The sequence below is a fragment of the Xiphophorus hellerii genome, chromosome 12 (genome assembly GCF_003331165.1).
Source record: "Xiphophorus hellerii strain 12219 chromosome 12, Xiphophorus_hellerii-4.1, whole genome shotgun sequence".
Taxonomy (NCBI): domain Eukaryota; kingdom Metazoa; phylum Chordata; class Actinopteri; order Cyprinodontiformes; family Poeciliidae; genus Xiphophorus; species Xiphophorus hellerii.
The window spans coordinates 13107640-13131618 of record NC_045683.1 but is presented as its reverse complement, the minus strand read 5'-3'; the positions used below and the strand labels follow the sequence as shown (position 1 = coordinate 13131618).

The 23979-nt window shown below is 41.4% G+C and overlaps 1 protein-coding gene across 3 annotated transcripts in view; it reads left to right on the top strand.

Moving 5' to 3' along the window:
- Window positions 1-23412, top strand: part of LOC116729637 (zinc finger SWIM domain-containing protein 6) — a 64963-nt gene extending 41551 nt beyond the window's left edge. The window contains exons 3-14 of one of the 3 annotated variants that reach the window (XM_032578308.1): window positions 1190-1338; window positions 3445-3595; window positions 4902-5072; window positions 5707-5877; window positions 5992-6138; window positions 6854-7000; window positions 7708-7968; window positions 8879-9014; window positions 16746-16903; window positions 17325-17488; window positions 18532-18613; window positions 18709-23412. In XM_032578308.1, coding sequence (XP_032434199.1) covers window positions 1190-1338; window positions 3445-3595; window positions 4902-5072; window positions 5707-5877; window positions 5992-6138; window positions 6854-7000; window positions 7708-7968; window positions 8879-9014; window positions 16746-16903; window positions 17325-17488; window positions 18532-18613; window positions 18709-19574 — 2603 coding nt within the window. In that variant the 3' untranslated portion in view covers window positions 19575-23412. Of the gene's footprint in view, window positions 1-1189; window positions 1339-3444; window positions 3596-4901; window positions 5082-5706; window positions 5878-5991; window positions 6139-6853; window positions 7001-7707; window positions 7969-8878; window positions 9015-16745; window positions 16904-17324; window positions 17489-18531; window positions 18614-18708 lie in introns of all 3 variants that reach the window. The other 2 variants (XM_032578309.1, XM_032578307.1) reach the window with 2 other exon arrangements.
- Window positions 23413-23979: the final 567 nt, after the last annotated feature.

Below are 23979 nucleotides of genomic sequence, written 5' to 3'. Positions count from 1 at the left end.
AAAGGCATTTTCACAGTCTGGAGAATCAGTTTCTGTCAGGGCCCAGAGCTGCCCTGTCACACATGTGCAAGGGATTAGGAGATTGTTTAGTTCAAATGCATTCTGCAAGCTAGAAACAATCTGTCTTCTCGTCAGAAGAAAATCCAGGATCCCACATGATGCTCTGCAGTACGTACTTTTAATTGCTTCAATATCTGCAATCTAGCACTGTACATATTAACTTCTTAAATGCTAATATACACTTTATTAGCATTCTACAAATTCACATAGAGGAAACTACCAACATTTTGTACTTGGAAGCTGCCAGAGTAAAGTCCAGTCAGTGGATTAAACATATTTTCAATAAAATTAGAAAAATCAAACTCTTAAAATGAGTACATTGTTAAAAAAAAGTCCCACATTAGTTTGTCTTTTTGTTTTGTTTTTGTCGTTTTTTTTTACAAGAATGCGAGCACCATATTTATTGGTGCCCCTAAACATTCCTATTAAATAAATATAGATGAACCATTCTCATCATTGATAACCTGGACAAAATGCTAATGGAGGCAAAAACATTCAGGTCACTGTTGGAGAGGTGCAGCAGATAGGAGGATCCCAGGTGAACAAAATGGCTTAAACAGAGACACTGAAGCAACAGTTAACAGTTTTGTGAATTATTTTATGCTGCTGTAATTTTAAATCAGATGAATACATGTTTGTATTATTCTTAAGTTGTATTGTACTTCTAGTTTTAAAGATGTTTCTTTTTATTTGTAGTTTCAAAACTCGCCAAGGACGTGAACTAGACTTCAGACAGAGGATAATGTTTTTTTTCATGAATGTTGCATTGTTTTATAAATTGATCAAATAAAGTCTAAAGAAATGAATAAGCTTGACATCACCAAGTCTCCGTAACAAAATTATATTTTGCAAGTTTTACACATCTTCACCAGGGATGGCATGATCATAGAGATCATAGAGATCAATGCTGGTGAAGTAAAGTCCATTCAGGAAAACATTTTGTTTCTAGGTTGATGGGGGCGGGGGGTTGTCTTTAAGATCAAACAAAAAATATGCAACACATATCCTGCCATGGGGTGAAATAACTTACTCTCCACCTCTGAAGCTATATTTGTCATCAAAACAAAAGGATATCAGGGAAATCCAAGTCCTATGTGCTTTAAGTGTGTGTGTTTTTTTGCTCGTATAGGGGCCCCGGACCCTACAGCTGGAGCCAGCGTGGATGACGAGAACTGCTGGCACCTGGACGAGGAGCAGGTTCAGGAACAAGTCAAGCTCTTCCTGTCCCAGGGAGGCTACCACGGCTCAGGAAAGCAGCTCAACCTGCTCTTTAGCAAGGTTGGAAGCGCGTTCACATTGATTCAAGCAGAATCAGAACAGAAAACACACTCACACACAGCCTGCGTAGGTTTACGTCCCTCCTTTTGAGCTTTCTTGGGTCCTTTCAACAGATATTTTCTCCCACTCTCTTGTGCATTTGCATCATCCTTTACTCCCTCAAGAAATGGGAATAAAAGAGAGCACATAATGTACATTCATTAAAGGGCAGGCCGTGTCTTAGCTCAGGCTAATTGTAGGAGTGAGGGAACAGAAGATAAAGGGAGAAAAAAACAAGGTATAGAAAGTGGGAAGCCTTGCACTACACACTGTATATTAAACGCTTACATGAGAGATGTTTGCCTCACTCAGTTGCCTGCTATTACAGTGGCTGAGCAAGGCCAGCATTAATGCATTGTGTGCTATGTAAAGACCGCAAGCCAAGGCCATTATCATCCAGCTCGCCTGGCTTTTAGAATGTCTCTCAGCTTCATGCACTTTGAAGCCAGTTATCTTCTTTAATATAACACACACACACACACACACCCACACGCCTGCACACACAATGACAGGCACGTTTTCTCAGCCACCTTGCACAGATCCTTAAGCGCCCACACAGAGCTGCGTCTGCACACTTGTAATTCAACAGCATCCTCCCCAAACAAATAAGTGAGTAGCAAAAGTTAGGAATCTGTTCTCTTTTTTTTTTTTTTATCCCACACCTTTTTTCTGTGATCTTTTGTTTTAAAGAATATACAAACTCTTTGAGAAATTGCAAAAAACAAACAAACAAACAAAAACAACAACAACAAAAAAACAACTATTCAGGTAAATTTGAAAAGGTGTTTGAGGCTTATTTCAAGTAAAGCAGAAAGGAAAAGGCAAGGACAAGGTTAGAGAGCTCTTATGAATACTTCAGAGCAAACCCAAGTTACACAAAATGAGAAGAATTTCGTCACGAGATTCGTTGAACAGTTTTTTATTTTGTGGAATCATTTATTGAGTTGACCATGAAAGGTGGTGGTCATGAAAGCTGGCATGTATTTGATGCAAATTTCGCACCGATTTTGTTCAAGACTGGCAAACTTCATTTTTATTGGTTTGTTTGCAGTCCTCAACAGCTTCAACATTTTCTATTAAAACCAAAATTAAGTCAAAGTTTTTCTCACTCTGTGAGGTTATTTAATAAATTCCCTCACAAGTGGGCCTTGAAAAAACACACAAAAAAATAACACCCATTTTCTACTACTGAGCAACAGCAAACAAAAGTACCACTTTTTAACACATAAAGCTTCTTACATTCATGTATCATGTGTGGATTAGGCATACAGTGTTTTCAGGATTTTAAAAAGTTTTAAAACTGCATTCTGGTAGATTTATGCCCCAGTAGTCAGAGAACAGAGAAAGTGTCTGATGTGGAGATTTCTCCAGCTATCTGAAGCAACACAGCCCCTCCTTGTTGAGCACTGCCGGTCAGCTGGTTGAACGAGACCTGCTACGATTTTTTTGCTTTCAAAAAAGACTGAAATAGGCCTTTTGGAAATATTGCCAGTGACACTCAAAATTTCAAATATTCTGTCTAACAAGAACATAAAAAAATAAAATAAAAAAATTGTCAAGTGTTCTAGTGGGATAGCTGTTTGTTGGCATTAAAACAGTCAAATGCTTCTTGTCGCAACTAACAGGCCTCCAAAGGTATTTCTACCCTTAAGCTGAAATACAATAATAACCTATTTTTTCATGTCATCACACCATGATGATCTCATACCAGCCCCTCTAGATTCAAAGTAAATTAGGATTAGTTGAACCTTTGGATAAAGTCTGTATTGTTGTTGCTATTCATTGGAATATTTCAAATATTATACGCAGCAACGTACCATGAACCCACCATAGAAGAGAAACCTCAGAGGAAGAGGGAGCTTATAAATGGCTGCAAACCTTTACAAAGACAATAAATGAAGTAAATGTTGCAACATTGTTTTCATATTCTAAATTTAGTCATTGTAGCTGAAGCATGACTATGTTCAGCTATCATGTCCGCTGCTTGTTGTGCATGTCCTGGTATAAACTGTGCGTGTCTGTGTGTGTGTGTGTGTGTGTGTTTCTGTCCCATCCCTCCCTGTGTAGGTGAGGGAGATGCTGAAGATGCGTGACTCCAACGGAGCGAGGATGTTAACACTGATCACAGAGCAGTTCATGGCCGACCCTCGGCTGGCGCTATGGAGACAGCAGGGCACCACCATGACCGACAAGTACAGACAGCTCTGGGACGAGCTCGGTGAGGAGGGCCGGGGGGAGACGACAACAACATACACACACACACACACACACACACACACACCTTTCCCCCTGTATACACAGGAACTGACAGATATAGCAAGATGGGTGATCGAACCCAGACGTTGACACAAAGGCACACAGGCATGTTTTTATTTCTGTTTGTTTTCTTGTGCTTTTATGTCCAAGAAAGCCCACAGTCTCCGATGCGCTGACTCGTCGCTGACAGCCCTGTTCCTCTCCCTCCCTCGCTGTGGCTGTAGCTCTGGCAGCTCTAGATGAGATCTTCTTGAATTAAAAGCCGTTTAATGCAGCACACAGAGCCTCACCTCTGCAGTGTTTTCAAACATCTCTCATTATATTTGTGGTAGATGTGACAGAGAGCCGCTTGGCACAAACCGACACGGTTTGAACCCTACAAGCCCGTCAGCGGGACGGCAGCCGCAGCGTCTCCCATCATTGCTGCTCTCCCCTAGCGCTCCTGTTATCGCCGTCGATGATGAAGATGGTGTTTGTCCTCTACACTCTGTGAAGACAGCGCAGTGATCTCGTCTGTTTCAGTCCCACGTATTTTTGGACTCTTTGAAGTCCGCACTTCAAACCTTTCTTCCAGAGTCCTTATCACTCCACCTGATGTGTGAATACTGCCTCTCGGCACTGCTATCCCCGCTTTTGTCTTTCTCTTCTTTTGAGTCTCAGCTGAGCCACAACCACTTGTCCTTGCCCATGTCTCCATGATATTTATTTATTTTGCTTTTTTGTGCTGCAAATCACTTCCACTCTTGTTTCTTGTGCTCTTCTGTCGCCATAGTCTGCACATTCCGTTCCGTCGGTTTCAGTCTTCACATCCCTTCTCTTGCCCTTGTTTTGGATTTTTCTCCCCAAAATGTTTCTGTCTGTTCATCCGCGCATCTGTATCACAATCACACACTCACCGTAGAGCGTACGCATCTGTAGCACTCTTGAGAGTAAAATCCCTGAATGTTCTTGCTTCCCCTGAGACTGCCGTTTTTCACATTCTGTTTGTTCCAATTTACTCCAAAATGATGTGTGTGCAAGCAGCGTTGCCTCTGGATAGCCAAGTCTCGTTCTATCTGAGCAGAAAATGGCGGCAGCAAAGAGAAAGAGTTCTAAAGGATCAGATCCACAGTTTTTTTCCTGAAAAGCAAAAAAAAATTTTTTTTTAAATACTGCTTTGACCTTACACGATAGCTGCGTTTTAAAGCTCAAAAGGCACACTTTTCCACTGATGCCGACATCATCCTCATATACATTAGATTAAGTCTGCGCGTTCGCTGCATGTACAGGCGCCCTGTGGATGTGCATCGTGCTGAACCCCCACTGCAAGCCTGAGCAGAAGTCGTCGTGGTTGCGGCAGCTGCGCCGGTGGAACAGCGTGGACGTCTGCCCCTGGGAGGACGGCAACCACGTCAATGAGCTGCCCAACCTCACCCACTCACTGCCCCAAGGCGCTCACGGTAACCAAGGTTAGAAATATCATGTGTCACATTGTCACAAGATTGGTAAACATTTGATCACAAACTTCAAAATATTACCTTGGGATTTTGTGTTATATACCAACAGAGAGTGGCATCTTATTGTGAAATAAGAAAAAAACAAAAAAAAAGCGACAAATTACTTCCAAAATCTTAAAACGTGTGGCATGCTTTTGCCCTTTTATTTGGATATTTTTTTTTAAAAATGATCACTTTTTGTTCAATGGAAAGAAATACTTTCCATTGAAATTAAAGGAGTTATTGTTCAGCTTTAGTTTAACCACCAAGTTAATCAACCAGGTTATTAAATTTAATTCAGTTTATTTATGAAGCGTCAATTCAGTTCAACCACACATACAACTCCAACTCATTTAAATCTCATATTAAACGGGTCTCTGAGATTTTCTTCTTTCACCCTCAAAATATGACCAAAATCACAAATATCCTGTCCAGGAGTGATGCTGAAAAACTAGTCCGTTAACATCGTATTTTATTTTATGCTCATACAAATTTACCCATTCTCCCTAGAAATTGATAAATGCATAACGGCATAAATAAGCAGATTTTAAAATAGTTTTGAAGATGTTTGAGCTCAAACTGTCTCCTTCCTCTGCAGAGATGCGTCCCCACCGGACTGTGTTCACGCGAGCCATCGAGGCCTGCGACCTGCACTGGCAGGACCGACACCTCCAACACATCATCGCCAGTGACCTCTATGCCAACTACTGTTACCATGACAACCAGGAGGGCTCCCTCTTCGACTCACGCGGCTGGCCTCTGTGGCATGGTGAGTCTGCATACATATGTAGGTTTCAAATGACTTATTTAAACACTGAAATTGGGCTCTGACCATCAAACGGCAGGAGCCGGATTATTAAGGTGGGACTTGTCTTTTCCTCAGAACACGTCCCTACGGCCTGCGCTCGGGTGGACGCCCTGCGCTCACACGGTTACCCCAGAGAAGCCCTCCGTCTGGCCATCGCCGTGGTGAACACGTTACGGAGGCAGCAGCAGAGGCAGCTGGAGCACTTTCGACGACACAAAAAAGGTTAGCTGTGGCACTTTGTTTATAGGTTGAAAACGTCAAAGCTTCTCTAAAAATTCACATTTATACCCGTCTCTAAATTAGCTAAGCAGAAATGTAAAGCTTCTCTTCTGAAGAAACCTGCTGAAAGGATTGTTTTTGATTTGTGTGTGGTTTCATGCTAAAACACCAAGTGATGAGTAGAATCGAAACTGATGATTTGTATTAGGACAGAGAAAAAGATGCATACGCGGATCGCAATTCCCTCTTCTGTTGCTCCTCCGCTCTTTGGTGGTATAAAAAAAGACCTGAAAAAAAAGAGCTAAGCTCTCGTTTTCTCAGTTCATCTGCAATCTTTGGATGCCCAAAAGAACGAGATACCTGATAAGAGCAGCTGAAATTAGCTTTCACTCTGGGCTGGTTGGACTTACCCTTTGAGATAAGGTGAGGACATCAGAGCAAAGCTCCTAGGCATCAACATGAGTCATCTGAGGTGATTCAGGCATCTGATCAGGATGTTAGGGGATTTTCCAACTGTAAAAATAATAATAAAAAAAGAGACCCGGTATAGTAGGCCTCAACCTCTCTGGATAGACTATATATCCCTTCTGGGCTTGGACAATGGAATGATCTGGATGGTGTCAATTTGGAGTGGATGGATGGATTTCCAAGTAGATCTTGTATCACTTTATAAAATAAATCCCAGTCATTCAACAATTGCTTGAATATCTGTTCACAGAGTTGCTCCATAAAGGCCACACTTCCATAACGAACATGGAGGGCTGGGTGGGACACCCTCTGGATCCCATCGGCACCCTGTTCAGCACCCTGACGGAGTCGGGACGAGCGGGTGAGGAAGGCTCCAACACCTGCTTAGACCTCTCAGGTACTGATGAGTCACATGAACAGAATTAAACACTAGTTTCCATAATGGATCCATAATACATCTACAGCCCGTGCAGCGGCTGCTATAAGACCATGTGCATTACGAAAAATGTATGATTTCTATTGAGGTTTTCTATTTTAGTTCCACAAACACAAATACTGCTCTCGAAAAACATATCCATTTGTAATATGGTTCTTTAGGACTCCAGTCACATAAATTGATGTGAGCTTTATCACTAAACTGCTCACACTAACTGCATTTAACCATATTTTCAAATGTATTGATACTCTCATTGTACAAACAATATAGACAGTCGGTAGGTAATAAAGCATTAATTGGAATTTAACTTGGCAACAATAAATTTAGATCCTTATCATGATAAGAAATGTATCACAGAAATGAAAAGCGATACAGTAGTAATAGTTTCTGTGTTGTTTCATCTTTATGTCTGTTCTGGGTACTAAAACTCTCCTTTCCTACGCGTGTGGTTGTTCAGTCCCTCGTTGCCTCCTCTGCTAACAGAAATAGCCCTCTACACTAAAGAGGAGCAGTTAGCACAGAATCCCTCCTAATGTGTTCATATGCATTTTAGATGCCCACTTAGAGCTGCTTTCGTAGGATCTGCAGGGAACGTTCATGTAGACTAGAGTCATCTAGCATCCAAAACCCCAGGGAGTGACACAGACATCACGGCGTTGTGTTCACAGATTGCTCCAGCGTCGTGAGCCGAGCCGATCTTCAGCGGATGCCCGTGCAGCGGCTGCTGGGAGACGGCGAGTCGTACATGGCGCTGGCGGTGGAGACGGCTCTGATCGGCCTGGGCCAGCAGCGGGTGATGCCCGACGGGCTGTACGCTCAGGAAAAGGTGTGTCGCAACGAGGAGCAGCTGTTGGCCAAGCTGCAGGAAGTGGAACTGGATGACTCCCTGGTCAAAATCTTCCGTAAACAGGCTGTGTTTCTGCTCGAGGGTAAGGAGACCCACAGACTGATTCTTTCAGCTTTTACCGTCTGTTGACTTTTATTTCCCTAAATTTCCCTGCAGTCCGCTCTGGTACAAATGCACACAAATATATACACAGCAACGCCTCCTCCCTGTCATTTCATAACCTACCCACACACGGAGAGCCAAGGCATTCCTGCTAAAACAGGAAAAACACATTTGACTTCTGTCTCACTATTTATTATCCTTTCATTTTGTGGCGCAAATAGAGGCTGAGCCGTCCTGGGCCAGACCAAAATGAGCTCTTTACACAGCAACGCCAGGGGTATTGTGTCAGCACACATATGCCGGTACACACAAAAGTGTGTGTGCGTTTACAGGAGCTGGAAGAGAGCGAGTGGGTTGTGGGGAAGAGGAAGGAGGGACAGAGGTGGTGGTGGTGGTGGTGGAACCGACCGAGTCAGACTCGGCTGCAGTCCCCACCCAAATCCCAGCCCTGCCTCGTCCCCGGCGCGGCGCGACCACCCACCTCTGGCTCCTTCGCTAATAGAGCAGCTCGGGTCTGAGGCCGCTGCGGGGGCCCCAGGAGGCCTGCAGCCGCGCCGCTCTGTGATGTGGTCTGCAGCTTAGAGGCCCGTGGGGGTTTAAAATAACCCACCAGAGATGAGGGGGCGCGTAGGAAGATGCAGAGGGAAGGAGGAGGGCACGAGGCCAAATCCGCACACACGACCATATGTGTTTTGACGTCACAGTTTTGTTTAAATGCCGCGTGGCTGCCCTGCTTCCTGTCTGGAAGGGAGCGTCACTCCGCAGCATGCCACAGGAAATCATGACTCAGTCTTTTTATCAGCATGAAAAGTTTAAATTCCTTTAGTCTTGGTTTACCGCAAACACATTTGTTCATCAGCGTGTTGCGTTATGTCGGTTCTTCTTCACAGCTGGTCCGTACTCTGGCCTCGGAGAGATCGTCCATCGAGAGAGCGTCCCCATGCACACCTTCGCTCGCTATCTCTTCACCTCTCTGCTACCTCATGACGCTGAACTGGCGTACAAAATTGCACTGAGAGCCATGCGGTAGGTCTCCTTGTAAATGACGTTAATCCCTGTGAAGGTTCATTAAGACTTCAAAGTTGGAGTGAACTCCTTAAACAGGGTCCTGCTGGGGTTTTTAAAACCTAATGTGAAAAATAATGAAAATACAATCAAAACAAAACGTACTAAAACCTAAATTAAACAACACATATATTTAGTTTTTGTGTAAATAGTATAAAAACGTATTTCATTTTTTGAAGTCCATTGTTTGCTCAAATAGGTTTGATCAAGTAGGAAGAGAAAAGTTGCTTGGTACAGTGCTAATACCCTTGCTACGACCAAGATAAGCGCAACCTCTCTCCCCATGTTGAAGTTGAGCTCCTCACATCAGAGCAGCCTTTCCTCCGGTTCCATGTCTGTTCTACGTTCAGCCAGGAACGCCCCTCTTGCCTAACGTGCCCGCACGATGTCCGTCTGATGTCTCCATGTTTTTAGCTCGCGCTCTCAGCTGTGGACGGCGTGCGGAGCATGCGCGCGCGCGCTAATCGCCCTGCGCCGCTCTGTTTTGATGTTGTGACTTGTGGGAGCTGGATCCGTGAATATTAATTACATTAATGAGAGTGTAATTAGCGCAGCTGTAATGAGGAGGAATCACACACACATGTACTCGAGTACACACGTCGAGGCGACGGGGGAGAGGAAGTGGGGTGTGGAGGGGGAATGTTTGTCTTTCTGTGAAGCTAAGCTGATCAGGATAATGGAAAAAAAAAAAGCGATCATTTTAATGGTCTTTTCTGGTGTGATTGGAGATTCTAACGTTAGTGCAAATTCATTTGTTGTTCTTCTCGCTCCTCCCAATGAGCGGGGACTCACAGCCGGCCAAATCGTGTCCATCCCAGCGGACAGGTGGTGTTCACCTCTCCACACGTAATGAGCGCTTGAATCACTGCTGGCTCATCCCTTCAAGGCAGTTGCGTCACTTTCCCCACACTGCTATTGACAGTTATTTTCTATTTTTGTGAAATATATAGAGCAATAAACATTGACGTTTTACTGCAACATGTTAAAAACAAAGCCACTATAGAGAGAAAAATATAACAAAAAGCTAAAAAGGACACAAAATGAATGTGTTCAAAAAGTGCTAACCTTTTTCTCTTGGGGAATTTTTACTTTGTAGTTTTAAAAGGGTTTAAAACTCTTAAGAACATTAACCCCCCATTCTCCACCTCTTGGCAAAGATCATTGCAGTGGTAACACTTTATTTGACGAGTTGTGAATAAGACTGTCATGACACCGTCATAAACATGACATAACACCTGTCATGAACATGAGTAAAGTCTTCATGAATATTTATGACTGTTGTCATAAAGTGTCATTCGGTAAATCATGACACTTTTAATACAAAGTTGACATTATTCAAAATGTCTTCGTTATGACAAGTTGACATTAACCAAGAAATCATGATCTGACATAAATTTGTTATAAAAGTATTACTGATTAAACTTTAGCTTTAATAACATAAAGCTACATCATTTTAAAAGTTTAAAGTTTATGACAACAGTCATAAATATTCATGAAGACTTACTCATGTTCATGACAGGTGTTATGTCATGTTTATGACGGCGTCATGACAGTCTTATTCACAACCCGTCAAATAAAGTGTTACCATTGAAGTTATATGAAATTGGAACATTATGCAAATTACGTGATGATGTCATTTAGCGACTTTTGTGCAGCTGAGGAATTATCAACTCTGGATCAGGAGGTGAGTGTCTTGAAATGTAGCAGAAGGATGACAGACACTTCTAAACATGTTAGTATGTAGAAAAATAGCATCCTCCTTATAGCAGGCTGACAGGCTCTGTGTTTTATCCAGCTGCTTGCCTCCAAACCAGAGTTCCCAACCTGTTTTTAGTGAGTCTGTCGCTCTCTTTCCATCCTCACCACTTCCCCTCACCTTTTCCTTTTTGTCCCCTTGGCTCCTCCATCCTCACTCCTCCGGTGTGAAACCGGCGATTTAGAATAATACAGCCACTTACGGGCGCTCCTGGGAACCAGAGGTGTCTACTCAGCACATAATGAATGTGTGTAATGTAGCGTAGTGTAATGTGATAGCATATACCTCCTCGCTCCCACGGGACAGCGGACAGTTAAATATAGAGGAGGAGGTAAAGTAACCAGGTCTCTTTTAATGGACCTATTATAATACTATCATTGATAAAAGAGGAGACAAAAGAGTCGGGCTCTTTCCTCCCTCACATTGTTTTTTCTCCCCCCCCCCGCTCTCCTCGCTTTTTAAAATTTGTCTTCTCTGTCGCACTTGCTCCACAAGTAACTGTCTTTTTAAATGAGAAGTCGGACTGGCAAAGTATGCGGATTATTCAAAGCGCTGTGTGTGTGTTGCTGCGTCTTGGATGAAGGTTAATTAGTCGGTGTGACACCAGCATATGCCGGCCGATGGCTTGGTGCGGGTGACCAGCATTAAAATAAATAAATAAATAAATGAAAAGAGGATCTGCCTGCTGGTTCACAGGCTGCCCACAATTTGATTTCCGCCAGAGAAACAGAAGAAAAAAGTCACTGCCTCTTCAGACTGTGCTCATCTTAACTGTTTGTGAGCCAAAGAGAAGAGACCTGCTGTTATCGTGGGAGAAGTCCAAATGAGATGCAAGTTTTCCAGATTTAATAGTGCTAGATTTTTACTGCATAATACATGGTCTTTAAGCAGGGGGAATATTTACTACAAATTGCCAGAATTCTAAAGCCAGATATCTTAGGCCTACTTAAATGTTTACTAATTTTAAATAATTTGATCTTGTTCCAGTTTTGGCCAAATATTTGCTATATTAAATGGAACAATCAGAGTGCTTTTGCATGTTTGCCAGGAATGTATCAACACTTTGCCAAGATTTGTAGTTCATCCTAAATACATACACTGCCTTGCATAGAAGCATAGCCACTGAACTATGGCTTACATGAGCATGCAGTCACGTGATTTCATCCTGCACTTTCTTCCTTTACAACCGCAAATATTAATATATTTAATAAAAAAAAAATATGCATGCATTTAATTCCATGCATTTGTATTCATCCATCTTTACTCTTCTACATGTGTGATATGTCTATTTGCTTTGCACCATCCATAAACAAGGTTCTTTAAAAGTGCTTTGCAGAAAAATAAATAAGCAAAGTTAAAGAAAACTGCAGTCCAGTGCCATGCGAGCATAGCAGCCTGTTACAGCAGCTCTCATGAAGCAGTCTGTCAAATTCACCAACAGTCTCCCACCACCCATGCTTCCATGCATAAAGCTGTTGTTGAACTGGAAAGCTCCTCCAGTGACAGACTGTAGCATCCTCATTGCGTAAAGAAGCGTTAGCATAGATCCTTCCTCCCAGCAGCTGTTGGGCTCTATAACTATCACTGCTTCCAACGAACTCAATAGATGTTTAATTCTGAAATTTGCACAGTTTTTGTCATTTCAAATAACATTTCTGCTGTTATTTCATTTGCAGAGTTTTTTGTCCCTTGTGGTAAATAGTTTGTTGTTTTAAATGTGCAATTACACATACACATTTTGTACTTTTTTTTTCAATTACCCTACTCGGTTGCTCATTTCTTTGAATTGAAGTACTATTTTTAATGACTACAGTATTTTATGTTGTAATTTTTCACTTCCTATACAGCATGTTATTCTTAATGCTGATTTCATTTTTTTCTACATGCTTTAATTGCCTGTCAATTTGCTGCTGTTGCACTGATATTTTCCCACTTTGGGACAAAAAGGGTATAGCTAATTTATATATCTGATGAAATATCATCTGATTCTTTTGGGAAAGTTGTGGTAAACGGTTTTCAGTCCTGATTTGAAGGAGCCAGCAGTTTCTGCACATTCTTGCTGAAATAACCACTTATGCTGTATGTGTTGTCCTTCTACTTTTACAGAAACTTTGAAAAGGCTTTTTAGTCCTTGAATGAAACGCTGATGGCAAATTGGCTGTTTTAATCATCACGTACACTTTGAAAAAACAAAAGAAAGATATTCCGTGTTTGGTCATGTACGACTTGGTCCTTCTTGAAATTCTCCCCTTGAAAGAGTTTGTGTATACAGTCGAGGTCCTTCCACCGGATGTGTCGCAGGTAGCTGATAGATGTGCGTTTGATGAATGGTGAAAGTGAAGGCTGTTTACAGTCGGAGGGGGAAACGCAGCATGAGGTAAAGAGGTCAGTCGTCATGGTGATGCAGAGCAGAAACCCAAAGGGCCTCAGGATTTAGGTAAAACCTATCAGGACTGCTTTTTCTCATCATCTCAGTTGAGCCTCTTTGCTAACCGATTTTCTTTATAGTTCATTCCTGTTTGTGTCCATAAATAAACTTTGGCCATCAGCAGGTTTACTATTTCGCCTGCTATTCTCCTACAGAACTGTTTATGAAATGTTTAATTAACGTGTGTATCCTTGTCCAGGGACTGCTTATGTCTTTACTAGGGGTCTAATCATACATCCAGCTCACAAATACCAGAGGTTGAACATTTCTGTTTGTCTCACAGACAGAGAAAATATTCCACTTTGTTTTAAGAAATCTACAATGGCTGTTTGATATTCTTGTGCAGATTTGGCTATTCTATGTTTTGTTTCCAATTCTGAAGTGGTCCTTGTGAATAAAATGTTGAATTTCACATTCTTCGTTAATTTAAAACCATGGTGTCAGGTTAGTCCTTCAGCTTAGCACCAATAGGAGCCTCTGAAGCAGATGCTAACTTTTAGCATTGTTAGCAGACACCAGGGTCAAACTTTGTTTCTATGATGAGAGAAGAAGTTGAGGTGGTGGAGCATAAATGCCTCGGTTTTCACTTGAACAACAAGCTGGATCTGCATGAAGTGACTGAGCACAGTTTACTTCTTGAGACAGCATATGTGCTTCAAGATTTGTAGTAAGTTGCTATGAAATACTCTACATGTCTCTTGTGGAGAGTGTAATCTCTTCTGTCATTATCTGTTGGGGCAGCTGCATCAGAGTCAGGGACTTAAAAAGGCTCAACAACCTGATAAAGAAGGCTGGTTCTGTTCTCGGGACGACTGTGGAAGCTTTGGAGATGATGGTGCAAAGAAGGATTTTACATAAAATCAAGAAAATTAGTCAAGGCAGTACTGGGCATTCTCTTCATGAGACTGCTACACAACAACATTGTCTTCAGTCGGAGGCTTCTTCAGAACCACTGTAATACTGACCGCTCTTTGAAGGTAATTGTGTAGTATGTATATTCCCCCTGGGATCAATAAAGTATTTTTGAATTGAACTGATCTGATTCATCTCAACTAAGATATTTCAAAAATATTGTCAAGTTCACATCATTGCTTATAGGAGCTAAGAAGCAGATTCTCACGTTAACATTGTTAGCACCTAACAGTTATCTACTCGCCATATTTTTAGTGCTCTACAAATCATTCGTAGTTTGCTTCTCATTCTGTTGCTTTTTAATTTCTTTCACTGAGGACCCAAATGCTGCCAGATAAAGATATTAACAAGCATCGTCAGCATGTTTATTAGACAACTTTGTCAACGCAACAGGGATATATTTCAAAAAATGCTACTTTTTGTACTTCAAAATAAGTGTCTCATAGATGCAATGTATCAAGTTTTTAAAGAATCTGTTTGCTGTTAAATCAGCCCTTTAGTTTAGTAACGATGGCAACTCTGATGCCAAAACATTTTTTAGCTTGTATGTCACTCTATCATTTCTTTTTACTTACAGATTGAACAATACAGTAACTTAGTATTGTTGACCAAACCAAAGATATTATTTGCTGACTTCATCAACACAACAGGGCAACAATTCAACATGTGTATAAAACATAGACACAGGCGGTTTTAGATAATCTGTTCTTGGTGTTTGTTCAGCCTTTTAAAAAGTCCTCTGACAGATGATAACGTTAGCATTGTTAGCTGCTAAAATATTAGTCAGTCACAATACAGAGTTTTAGGATTAAAGCACATTTCCATTTACTTGGACTTAATTCAGCAGATGATGTTATGTGCTAGCAAACGTCACTTTGACAAAATAGCGTAGCACTTTAATATTGCTTCCATAGTCTTTATAGTTATTGATGACACATTTCTATTTCAGCATGGTTGTAAAGAAAAGCGGATTTAATTTGTTTTTATCACACTTGTCAATGACTTGAGAGTTTGTTTGGCAATGTCCCAGCATTTAAAACGTGTGCGCACTGTCTGGCAGGGGTGCAACATGCTCAGTGAGAATGCATCACTGAATAAACTGTCCTTGTGCTATTTTATCAAGCAGCCCACAAAGACTGTTTAAGTCCTTTTTGTAATCATTTTTTTCTTTTGTTTTCTCCTGAACAATAACCTGGTACAGCTTTTTCCTCCCAAACCTTTTGAGGAAACTATTTTTCAGTCCTCTCAAGTTCTTATCCAATGGAGGCCTCTGGCTCTCTGGTGAAAACCAAACAAAGACAGGAATGTTGATGAGGCCTCCATCTTTACTCAAGGCTCTTTTTTTTTTAAACTCTGCTTTGCTTTGCAGTTCTGCACCCCAGGAATCTTTCTGAAGGCCCCAGTGTGGTAGAAGCTTTTAGCAGCTCCTCAGTTGTATGTGGCGTGAACTCTGCCGATGCTGGAGCTCGCAAGCATCTCCATTTTGCAGCAAGTGCTGGTGTTCACACTTTTGTTTTTTGTTTCTTTTTAGCACTTTTGCTGTCTGAGAGCTCAACCCTCCCCTTGTGCTCTTGTGGGCAAAAGTGAGCAAAAGACAAGACTGTTTTGTTGTGTTTTTGTTCTTGTACATGCCTTCATTCACGTGGCAGCAAGATCACATGCACTTTGCTCTGAAATTGAAACTGGCATTTAGCATCACGTTGCTTTTACCAGGCAGCTTTGATGTGTTTTCAAAAGGGCAGGTGTGTGTGTGTGTGTGTGTGCGTGTGCGATGTGGGTCTCTTTTCACTCATGTGTGTTGGTATTTGTTTGATGTGTGTCCAGCCTTACAGGGCTGGAAGGTGAATTCCTTAATTTCCCCACGGACTCAATTAGCTTTGTGATTGGCTGAGAGAAGGCCAGGTTGTGCCGTCTTCTGAAGGAAAGAAGACCTTTGAAACTGAGGTGGGAGCGGAGACAGGAAAGAAAAAAAAAGTGAAGTAGAATAGGAGATGAGCAGGCCACAGTGGTAATCGTATGGGGCTCCTGATGCTCCAGAAGCCTCGGCCCCGTCTGGATTATTATAATAAGAGACAGAAACCTGAGAAGCTCTTCCATCCTCCAGCAGGTGTTGCACAACTCTGACTTCATTATGACCAATTAGAGTGAAGAAAATACTAATTATACTTTAGTTTCTAGGTGATTAAATGGTAGGTTGAAAGTAAATTGCAGGGATAGGGTAACTGAAATCCCCCCGGTGGCGACTTGAGTCATTTTCATTTTGAAGTCACACTCAGAGCGCCATAATGAAGACTTTTTCTGTCTATGCAGTATTCCTGGCTGACTGCTTGTTACACTAGGAAGAAAGAGGTGATTTCATTATGATGTTGATCATTTGGGCAACTTTAATGTGGTTCTCTCTGATCACCAACCCTCATTTATCCTTCTTCTGCATTTTCATATCCAAAGTATTTTTTTTTGTCCCCATCATTTTGTGAAAGTTTCTAATTATTAAAGTAGCAGGAAAACTTTAAAAGTAATGTCATATTTTTAAAATGGAAAAAGTATCTCACAAAGAACACCCTTTTCTTTTTTTTTAAATGCGTCTCTCCCTCAGGTTGCCGGTGTTGGAGTCCACGGCATCGTCCGGTGACCTCTCGCGACCTCACCACATTGTGTCTGTAGTTCCCAACCGCTACCCGCGCTGGTTCACCCTGAGCCATATAGAGTCTCAGCAGTGTGAGCTGGCCTCCACCATGCTCACTGCAGCTAAAGGTGCAAATTCACTTGCTTAAAAAAAACAGGCTTACTTTCTTGTAGGCATTTCTTTATTTACTAAGATAAAGACACACCTAGCTTACTTGAAGGCCAACTTCTCTTGCCTTTCCCATTTTAAGAAATATGGAACTTCTGTGTTACATCAAAACTATACCCCAGGAAAAGAGAAAGTAAAGCATTGCTAATTAAAAGCTTCTACACCTTTGGAACCAATAAAATTTAGACACAAATTGCAAAAATGCCTGAATTAGATCAGCGGTACCAATAATTGTGGCACAGCTAATTGTGTTGACAATTACTTCTCAATCTTTTGTCCCCTACCAAATGAAAGTTAAATAACAGTCCGTTTAAAGTTTAGATTTAAGTTGATTAAGTGATGACCTTACTCTAACTTATTTCTCTGCTTGTATCCTCATAGGTGACAGTCGCAGGTTGGAGACGGTCCTGGAGTCCATCCAGAAAAACATCCACTCCTCGTCTCACATCTTCAAACTGGCACAGGATGCTTTCAAGATCGCCACTCTCATGGACAGCCTGCCGGACATCACTCTTCTTAAGGTTTCTCTGGAGCTCGGACTGCAGGTGTGCAAACACATCGTCACTGGTGGTAGAAATGGCCACCCGCTCCTAGCAGTAATCACAAATCAGACGTTTGGTGGCTCACTTGTGTTTGGCACCTGAGGCTAGTGACTGATAAGCAGGTGAAAGGGGTTTTATCTTCCTAAAAGTTCCAGTTTCCTGTAGTTCCCGTAGTTCTCTCTCTCTTTAAAAAAAAAAAAAAAATCCATCTCCTGTAAGCTAAAATTCATTTGTACACACACATTATGAAAGGTTATTTTTTTCAATGTCTGGACATGTTCTTGCAAGTTTTTAAAATTCCGTGTGTTGATTCAGTTATTTAATCACTGTTCTTTCTTGTAGTACTAATTTGTTGCATTGCTGTGTCTTAAATTCACCAGTTGCTGTGAATGATGTAATCATGCAAATTCTGCACTGATTTGTTTTGCTCTTAGGAACAACATTTGTTCTAGAAATTCTACCAACACAGTCTTCCTGGACCATAAGCTTCTAATCATAACTAAGCAAATACTTTTATATTTTATTTAATTTTACCCTCAATATGTTTCATTTAAATGATTTAATTCCTGCCTCAAATGGACAATAGCATTCTTGCACCATGAATTAATTTTTATAATTTCTACAAATATTTATTTTATGTGCCTGTTCTGTTTTAAATGTGTTTATGTATTTTGCTGAAAGAAAATCTACGAAATAATGCCTGAAAAATTAAGCAAAGATCATAGCAACAAATGTTGCAATATCTAAATCAAAGTCCAGACGTCAGTATCGCTGACATTAACCTCTATGAACTTAATCAAGGTTGTTAGATATTCTGCAAAGCCCAAATTTGCGCAAATTTGCAAAGTCCAAACGGTAACATTGCAAGCAGAAATGTTTTTCTGCTTGCAATGTTCTTATGTGTTTTGGCATTTTATAAATCCATCTGTGTCTGCTCGACAGTCTGCTGCAGAATTAATATGAACTGGAAAGAAAAAAGTTCAGCCCTTCAGATAATGAATTAACTCACCTGTCACTCCCCTCTCATCACTTCTTGCCTTCTTTAGGTCATGAGAATAACTCTGTCCACGTTGAACTGGAGGAGGAGAGAGATGGTTCGCTGGTTGGTCACGTGCGCCACTGAAGTTGGTGAGTCTTAATCCGTCACGAGCTAGATCTGCCATTGTTCTCCAAATTTAACCTCATCTATCATTTTTATTTTTCCCTCAAAATGTGTCCTCCAGGTGTCTATGCACTGGACAGTATCATGCAGACCTGGTTCACACTCTTCACTCCCACAGAAGCCACCAGTATTGTGGCGACCACTGTCATGTCCAACAGCACCATAGTTCGCCTGCACCTGGACTGCCACCAGCAGGAGAACCTGGCCTCGTCCGCCCGTACGCTCGCCCTGCAGTGTGCCATGAAGGACCCCCAGAACTGCGCCCTCTCCGCTCTCACACTCTGTGAAAAAGACCACATTGCCTTCGAGACAGCCTACCAGATTGTACTGGACGCTGCAGCAACGGGAATGAGCTACACGCAGCTGTTCACCATTGCGCGCTACATGGAGCACCGCGGCTATCCGATGCGAGCGTACAAGCTGGCGACGTTAGCCATGGCTCACCTGAACCTCAGCTACAACCAGGACACTCATCCGGCCATTAACGACGTACTGTGGGCCTGCGCGCTCAGCCACTCGCTGGGCAAGAACGAGCTGGCCGCCGTCATCCCCCTGGTGGTCAAAAGTGTGAAGTGCGCCACCGTTTTGTCTGACATTTTGCGGCGGTGCACGCTGACCACCCCGGGCATGGTGTCGGCGCTGCACAGCCGCAGGAACTCTGGGAAGCTGATGTCGCTGGACAAGGCGCCGCTCAGGCAGCTGCTGGACGCAACCATTGGGGCCTACATTAACACTACGCACTCGAGGCTCACGCACATCAGCCCTCGGCACTACAGCGAGTTCATCGAGTTCCTGGGGAAGGCCCGGGAGACGTTCATGATGGCTCACGACGGACACATCCAGTTCACCCAGTTCATAGACAACCTGAAACAGATTTACAAGGGCAAAAAGAAACTGATGATGCTAGTTCGGGAGCGGTTTGGCTGAGGGTGCGGCTCCTCTTCCACTCTAGTACTTTTCTATTAACTTGAGTCTGCCTTTTGAACTTCTTTTGGACTAATAGACAGGTAAGAGGGATGTGACTTGTAGAATGAAGCAAAAAGAGAACGGAAAAGATGACAAAAAAATCAAGAGCCACATGCGGTATTATTGTTCTTGCTGTTGTTATTGTTATAAACATTATTGCTATTATTATTATTATTATTATTATTATTATTATTATTATTATTACTACTATGTGTACAGAAGCGTTTTTTTATTTTTAAGGAGAGAGGAAATTTGTCACATTGTGAATGTTGTGTGTACTTCTCTACATGTGTGCGAGATGAAAATGAAACGTGAAATGGCTTTTTGTTTTCTATATTTTTATGATTTTCAAGCATCTTTTTGCTCCCCCGCCCCCATTCTCAGTGTATATTGAGTTTTATGTTAATGAGTGGCTGAAGCCTTTGTACAATAGCGCTCATGTTTAAAAAAACAAAAAAAAAATCAAGAAAAAAAACAAAAACAGACCGATTTCAACGTCTCGGTATCCTCAAAGAGAAACTAAGGCTTTAAAATGACACAGAGCACCTCCCTTGGTCTAGGCCCCTGCTGATGGGCACTGGGCAGCATTGCACAGCTTCGCTCAGCTCGGCACAGCTTGGGTTAGCACTGACTTAAAAAAGGCACCATCAGCATTTCCTATCACACAGCAGCAGCACTTGAGCAGCCAATTAGCTTTCTCTGGGTCACTTCCACACAACAATGCTCTTAGCTAACTCTTGTCTTTATAATTATTGTTATTATTGTTGTCGTACAATTTTACCCACGCGCCCAGTGATGACACATCAAAAAGTGAAGTATTATATCTACATTAAAGCAACTCGGTGCAGGCGGAGTTCTTTATTGCTGAAACCTGGACTGAATTGTGGCGCTTTTCAAAAGAATTTATGCCTCCCTGAGCTTTCTCACATTTGGGTAGTGTTAGAGACACAAACATCAATGCGTGATTTGATGGTTTTTGGCCCAACACAAAGTTGGGCATATTTGTGAAGTGAAAAGAAAATGATACGTGATTTTCACATTTTTTCCGAAACAAATATCTGAAAAGTGTGCCAGTCATATGCATGTATTCAGCCCCCCTGAGTCAATACTTTGCAGAGTTGTTTTGGGGTGTGGCTCTACCAGATTTACTGCATCTGGAGATGTTTCTTCTTTGCAAAATATCTCAAACTCCGTCAGATTGAAGGAAGCATGTCGGAACAGCCATTTGAAAGTTTCACCACAAATTATCAATTAGATTTATGTCTGGATTTTAATTTGGATTTGAATTGAACCATTGGTGTTGCTATAGCAGCATGCTTAAGATCTTTCTTCTGCTGGAGGGTGAACCTCAACCCAAGTCTCCACCCTTTATTTCTTCCAGGATTGTCCTCTATTAATCTTGGTCAATCTTATCCACTCTGTCAGTTTTCTTTCCCTGCTCAATAAGCGCAGCCCCACAGCATGACACTGCAAACACTGTTTCATTATAGCAGAGTTCTTGCCAGGATATTGTTCATTGTTAGTTTTCTGCCAGAGATAGTGTTTTAGATTGCAAGCTGAATGTTTGATTTTGACCTCATCTGACCACATGTTTTGGGTGTTCCTCCATGGTTTGTGGCAGATTGCAGCTGGGATTTTGTTTTTATGCCTTTCTTTCAACACTGGCTTCCTTCTTGGCACTCTTCCTTAGAAGCCTTACTTTTGGAGTGCACAACTAGGTCAAGGTCAGTTTTACATAAAGTATTTAAATAAGAATGTTGTACCAAAGTTTTTCAAAAGTCAGACATGTAACTACTGAAACTGTATGCCGGACACATCAGGGAAATGGTAAAAAACGTTTAAAAGCAGAGACTTGAATTAGAACAAAAATATAAGGAAGAATGGTAGTTGTCTTGTCTCCCACCTGAGCTGTGGATCTCTGTATCTCCTCCAGAGTTTCCATGGGCTTCTTGAGTGATTCTCTGAGTAAACACTCTCCTTATCTGGCCTGTCCGTTTACGTGGATGGTGATAACTTGGCAGGGCTGCAGCTGCACCACATTTTTTTCTCCCTCTTTTCAGGTGTTTGAAGCTTGGAATCTTGACTTTCCAGAATTTTATCCCTGACGTGTCTTGTGTGTTCCTAGGTCTTCACTATACTCTTTGTTCAACACTGTTCTCTGGCACTGAGTAAAGAGGGGTTGAATACATATGCACGCCACACTTTTGAGACTCAGAGTCAAAGGGTATGAATCCTTTTGTAAGCAGCTGCAGTTGCTGTTATTTTGCGCAAGAAATTCCTGGGGGGAGAAGACTACCTCATGATGCGGTATTAAACCTGCTCCCAGTTTTTGCTGTCATAATATTTATTCACTATGATAGCTGACAGTGTTAATAAAAAAAAAGTTGAAATCCAGCGTTAAACGGAAACAAAGAGTCAGAATCCTCCTGAAGTCCCTTCAATGCTCTGCTGCCCCTTCCTCTTCCTCGCAGCCCTCACTGTAAGTTGTTTTCAGCCGAGGCCAGTGTCACTCCGCTCTGTGCATGTGAATCACAAACATTTAGACTTTCTACTGTTATATTTCGTCACGTGGAACATTCAGCAACCGGAACGTTCTCAGGGATTTTCTCTACGCAGGAAAAAAAAAAAAAAAAAAAAAAAGGTGGAACAAATCAAACTTCGAGGATGAAAAAGAAAAAAAAAAAAAGAAACACGACATGAGCAAGCATTTATTGTACTCTGTATATATGCCATAGTATATGTCTGAATATGGAGGATCTGAAAGTATATGTTAACTAATTTATACAGAGTATTCTATGTAATGTGAAATACTTGAAGCCGCTGTAGTTTGCTCTCTCTCTCTTTCTCTCTCGCTCTCTGGCTCTCCATCGCTTTCTCTTTTTTGTCTTCTTTTTTTCTGTTTTGTTCCTCTTTTGTTCAAATTAACATATCAGAAAGACTAGCATGACCTCCTTGAAGGTATTTTTTTTGACTTACAAAGCCACAAGTGTTCATGTTTGAGACCCTGGATTTTTATCAGAACTGCAAGATTTCTCTCAGAGAGGATGACTGTACTTCATTCCTGCTGATCGATGCGTAGAAAGGGGAGGGAGGCAGACTGCTTCAGGTTACTGGTCGGCACGACCAAGAGGTTGTGAAGATACTGACGCAGTTTTGCTGTTGTACCATGAAATTCTTTTGGAAAAACGAAAATGGCATAATGTTTTTGTCCATGCATTTCAGAATATTTCTCATCTCCATCTCATTTTGGAAAAATTTAACAATTGCCAGAGCAGTTTTGTCAAAAGAAAAAGTATTAGGATCTCTGTCTGTAATCGTACACAGGTTCAGAGCTTCAGTATCACAAATCTAGCTTTTAGAAAATGGAGTCTCCTCCGTTCTCCCTTCAGTTGCAGCAGAATTTCCAGTCTCCTCTGCAAAGTTCGCCGCTCTTGTCCCATAACTAGTCTTTTTTTTTCTTTTTAACCGTACTTCTGATTTTTCTGTTTTTCCATTTTTGTCTTGTCTGTGTTGTGTTGATTAAAGATAAAAAGCAGCCTTTTCTCTTGCCTTGTCTTAACGCTTTAAAGTAACCAAACAGAAGATCTATCTAACAACCAAACGCGTTCGAAAGAGGTGAGAGACAACCAACTTTTTGGTCCCAGCTTTAGTGTCCTTAATTAGTAAGTGAATGGCTGTGTAACTCCATGCTTTAACAAAGCAATTCCTCACGCGTGTTTGATGGGAAAAAAAAAAAAACGTCGTCCAGTGTCTCTTGTTCTCTTTGGAAACAGTTTCCTCTTGAGTCGTCTAGCTGTTTTTTATTTTATTTTTTATTTTCTACTTTTTTGGTTTGTGTAGGAATCTTCTGCGCTCTCATTTTATTTATTACAATGACCCATGTATACATGCTTATGAAATTAAGATTTGATACACCGATATCAATTTATTTATGTAACTAAATCACTGTTTTATAATCTTGTTAATGAGTCAATAATTGATTTGTTTTTTGTTTTAATAAAAGTTAGTTTTTTGAACTGTAAATTGTTTTAAAGCATTTTATGTTGTCAACACACTGTTAAAAGAAAAATGTCTCTAATTTACGGTAAAATACCGGCAGTAAGCCGCTTTGCATATCTGCAGCTGGAAACTGGTTATTTACTATAGCTTAAGATAATTTAGTTAAGCCCAGGTGACAATGGGCTGATTCACCAAATTTGAGTTAATTGGAGGCATGTTTTAGCATGTGTTTTAAGGCAACAGTTCATTCCCATTGATTTCTTGTGCGATACTATTGAAAAATGCAGCAAAAAGATCAAGCAAGAGAATTGTGGACCTCCACAATTCTGGTTCCTCCTTGGGTTAAATTTCCAAGACAACTGAAATT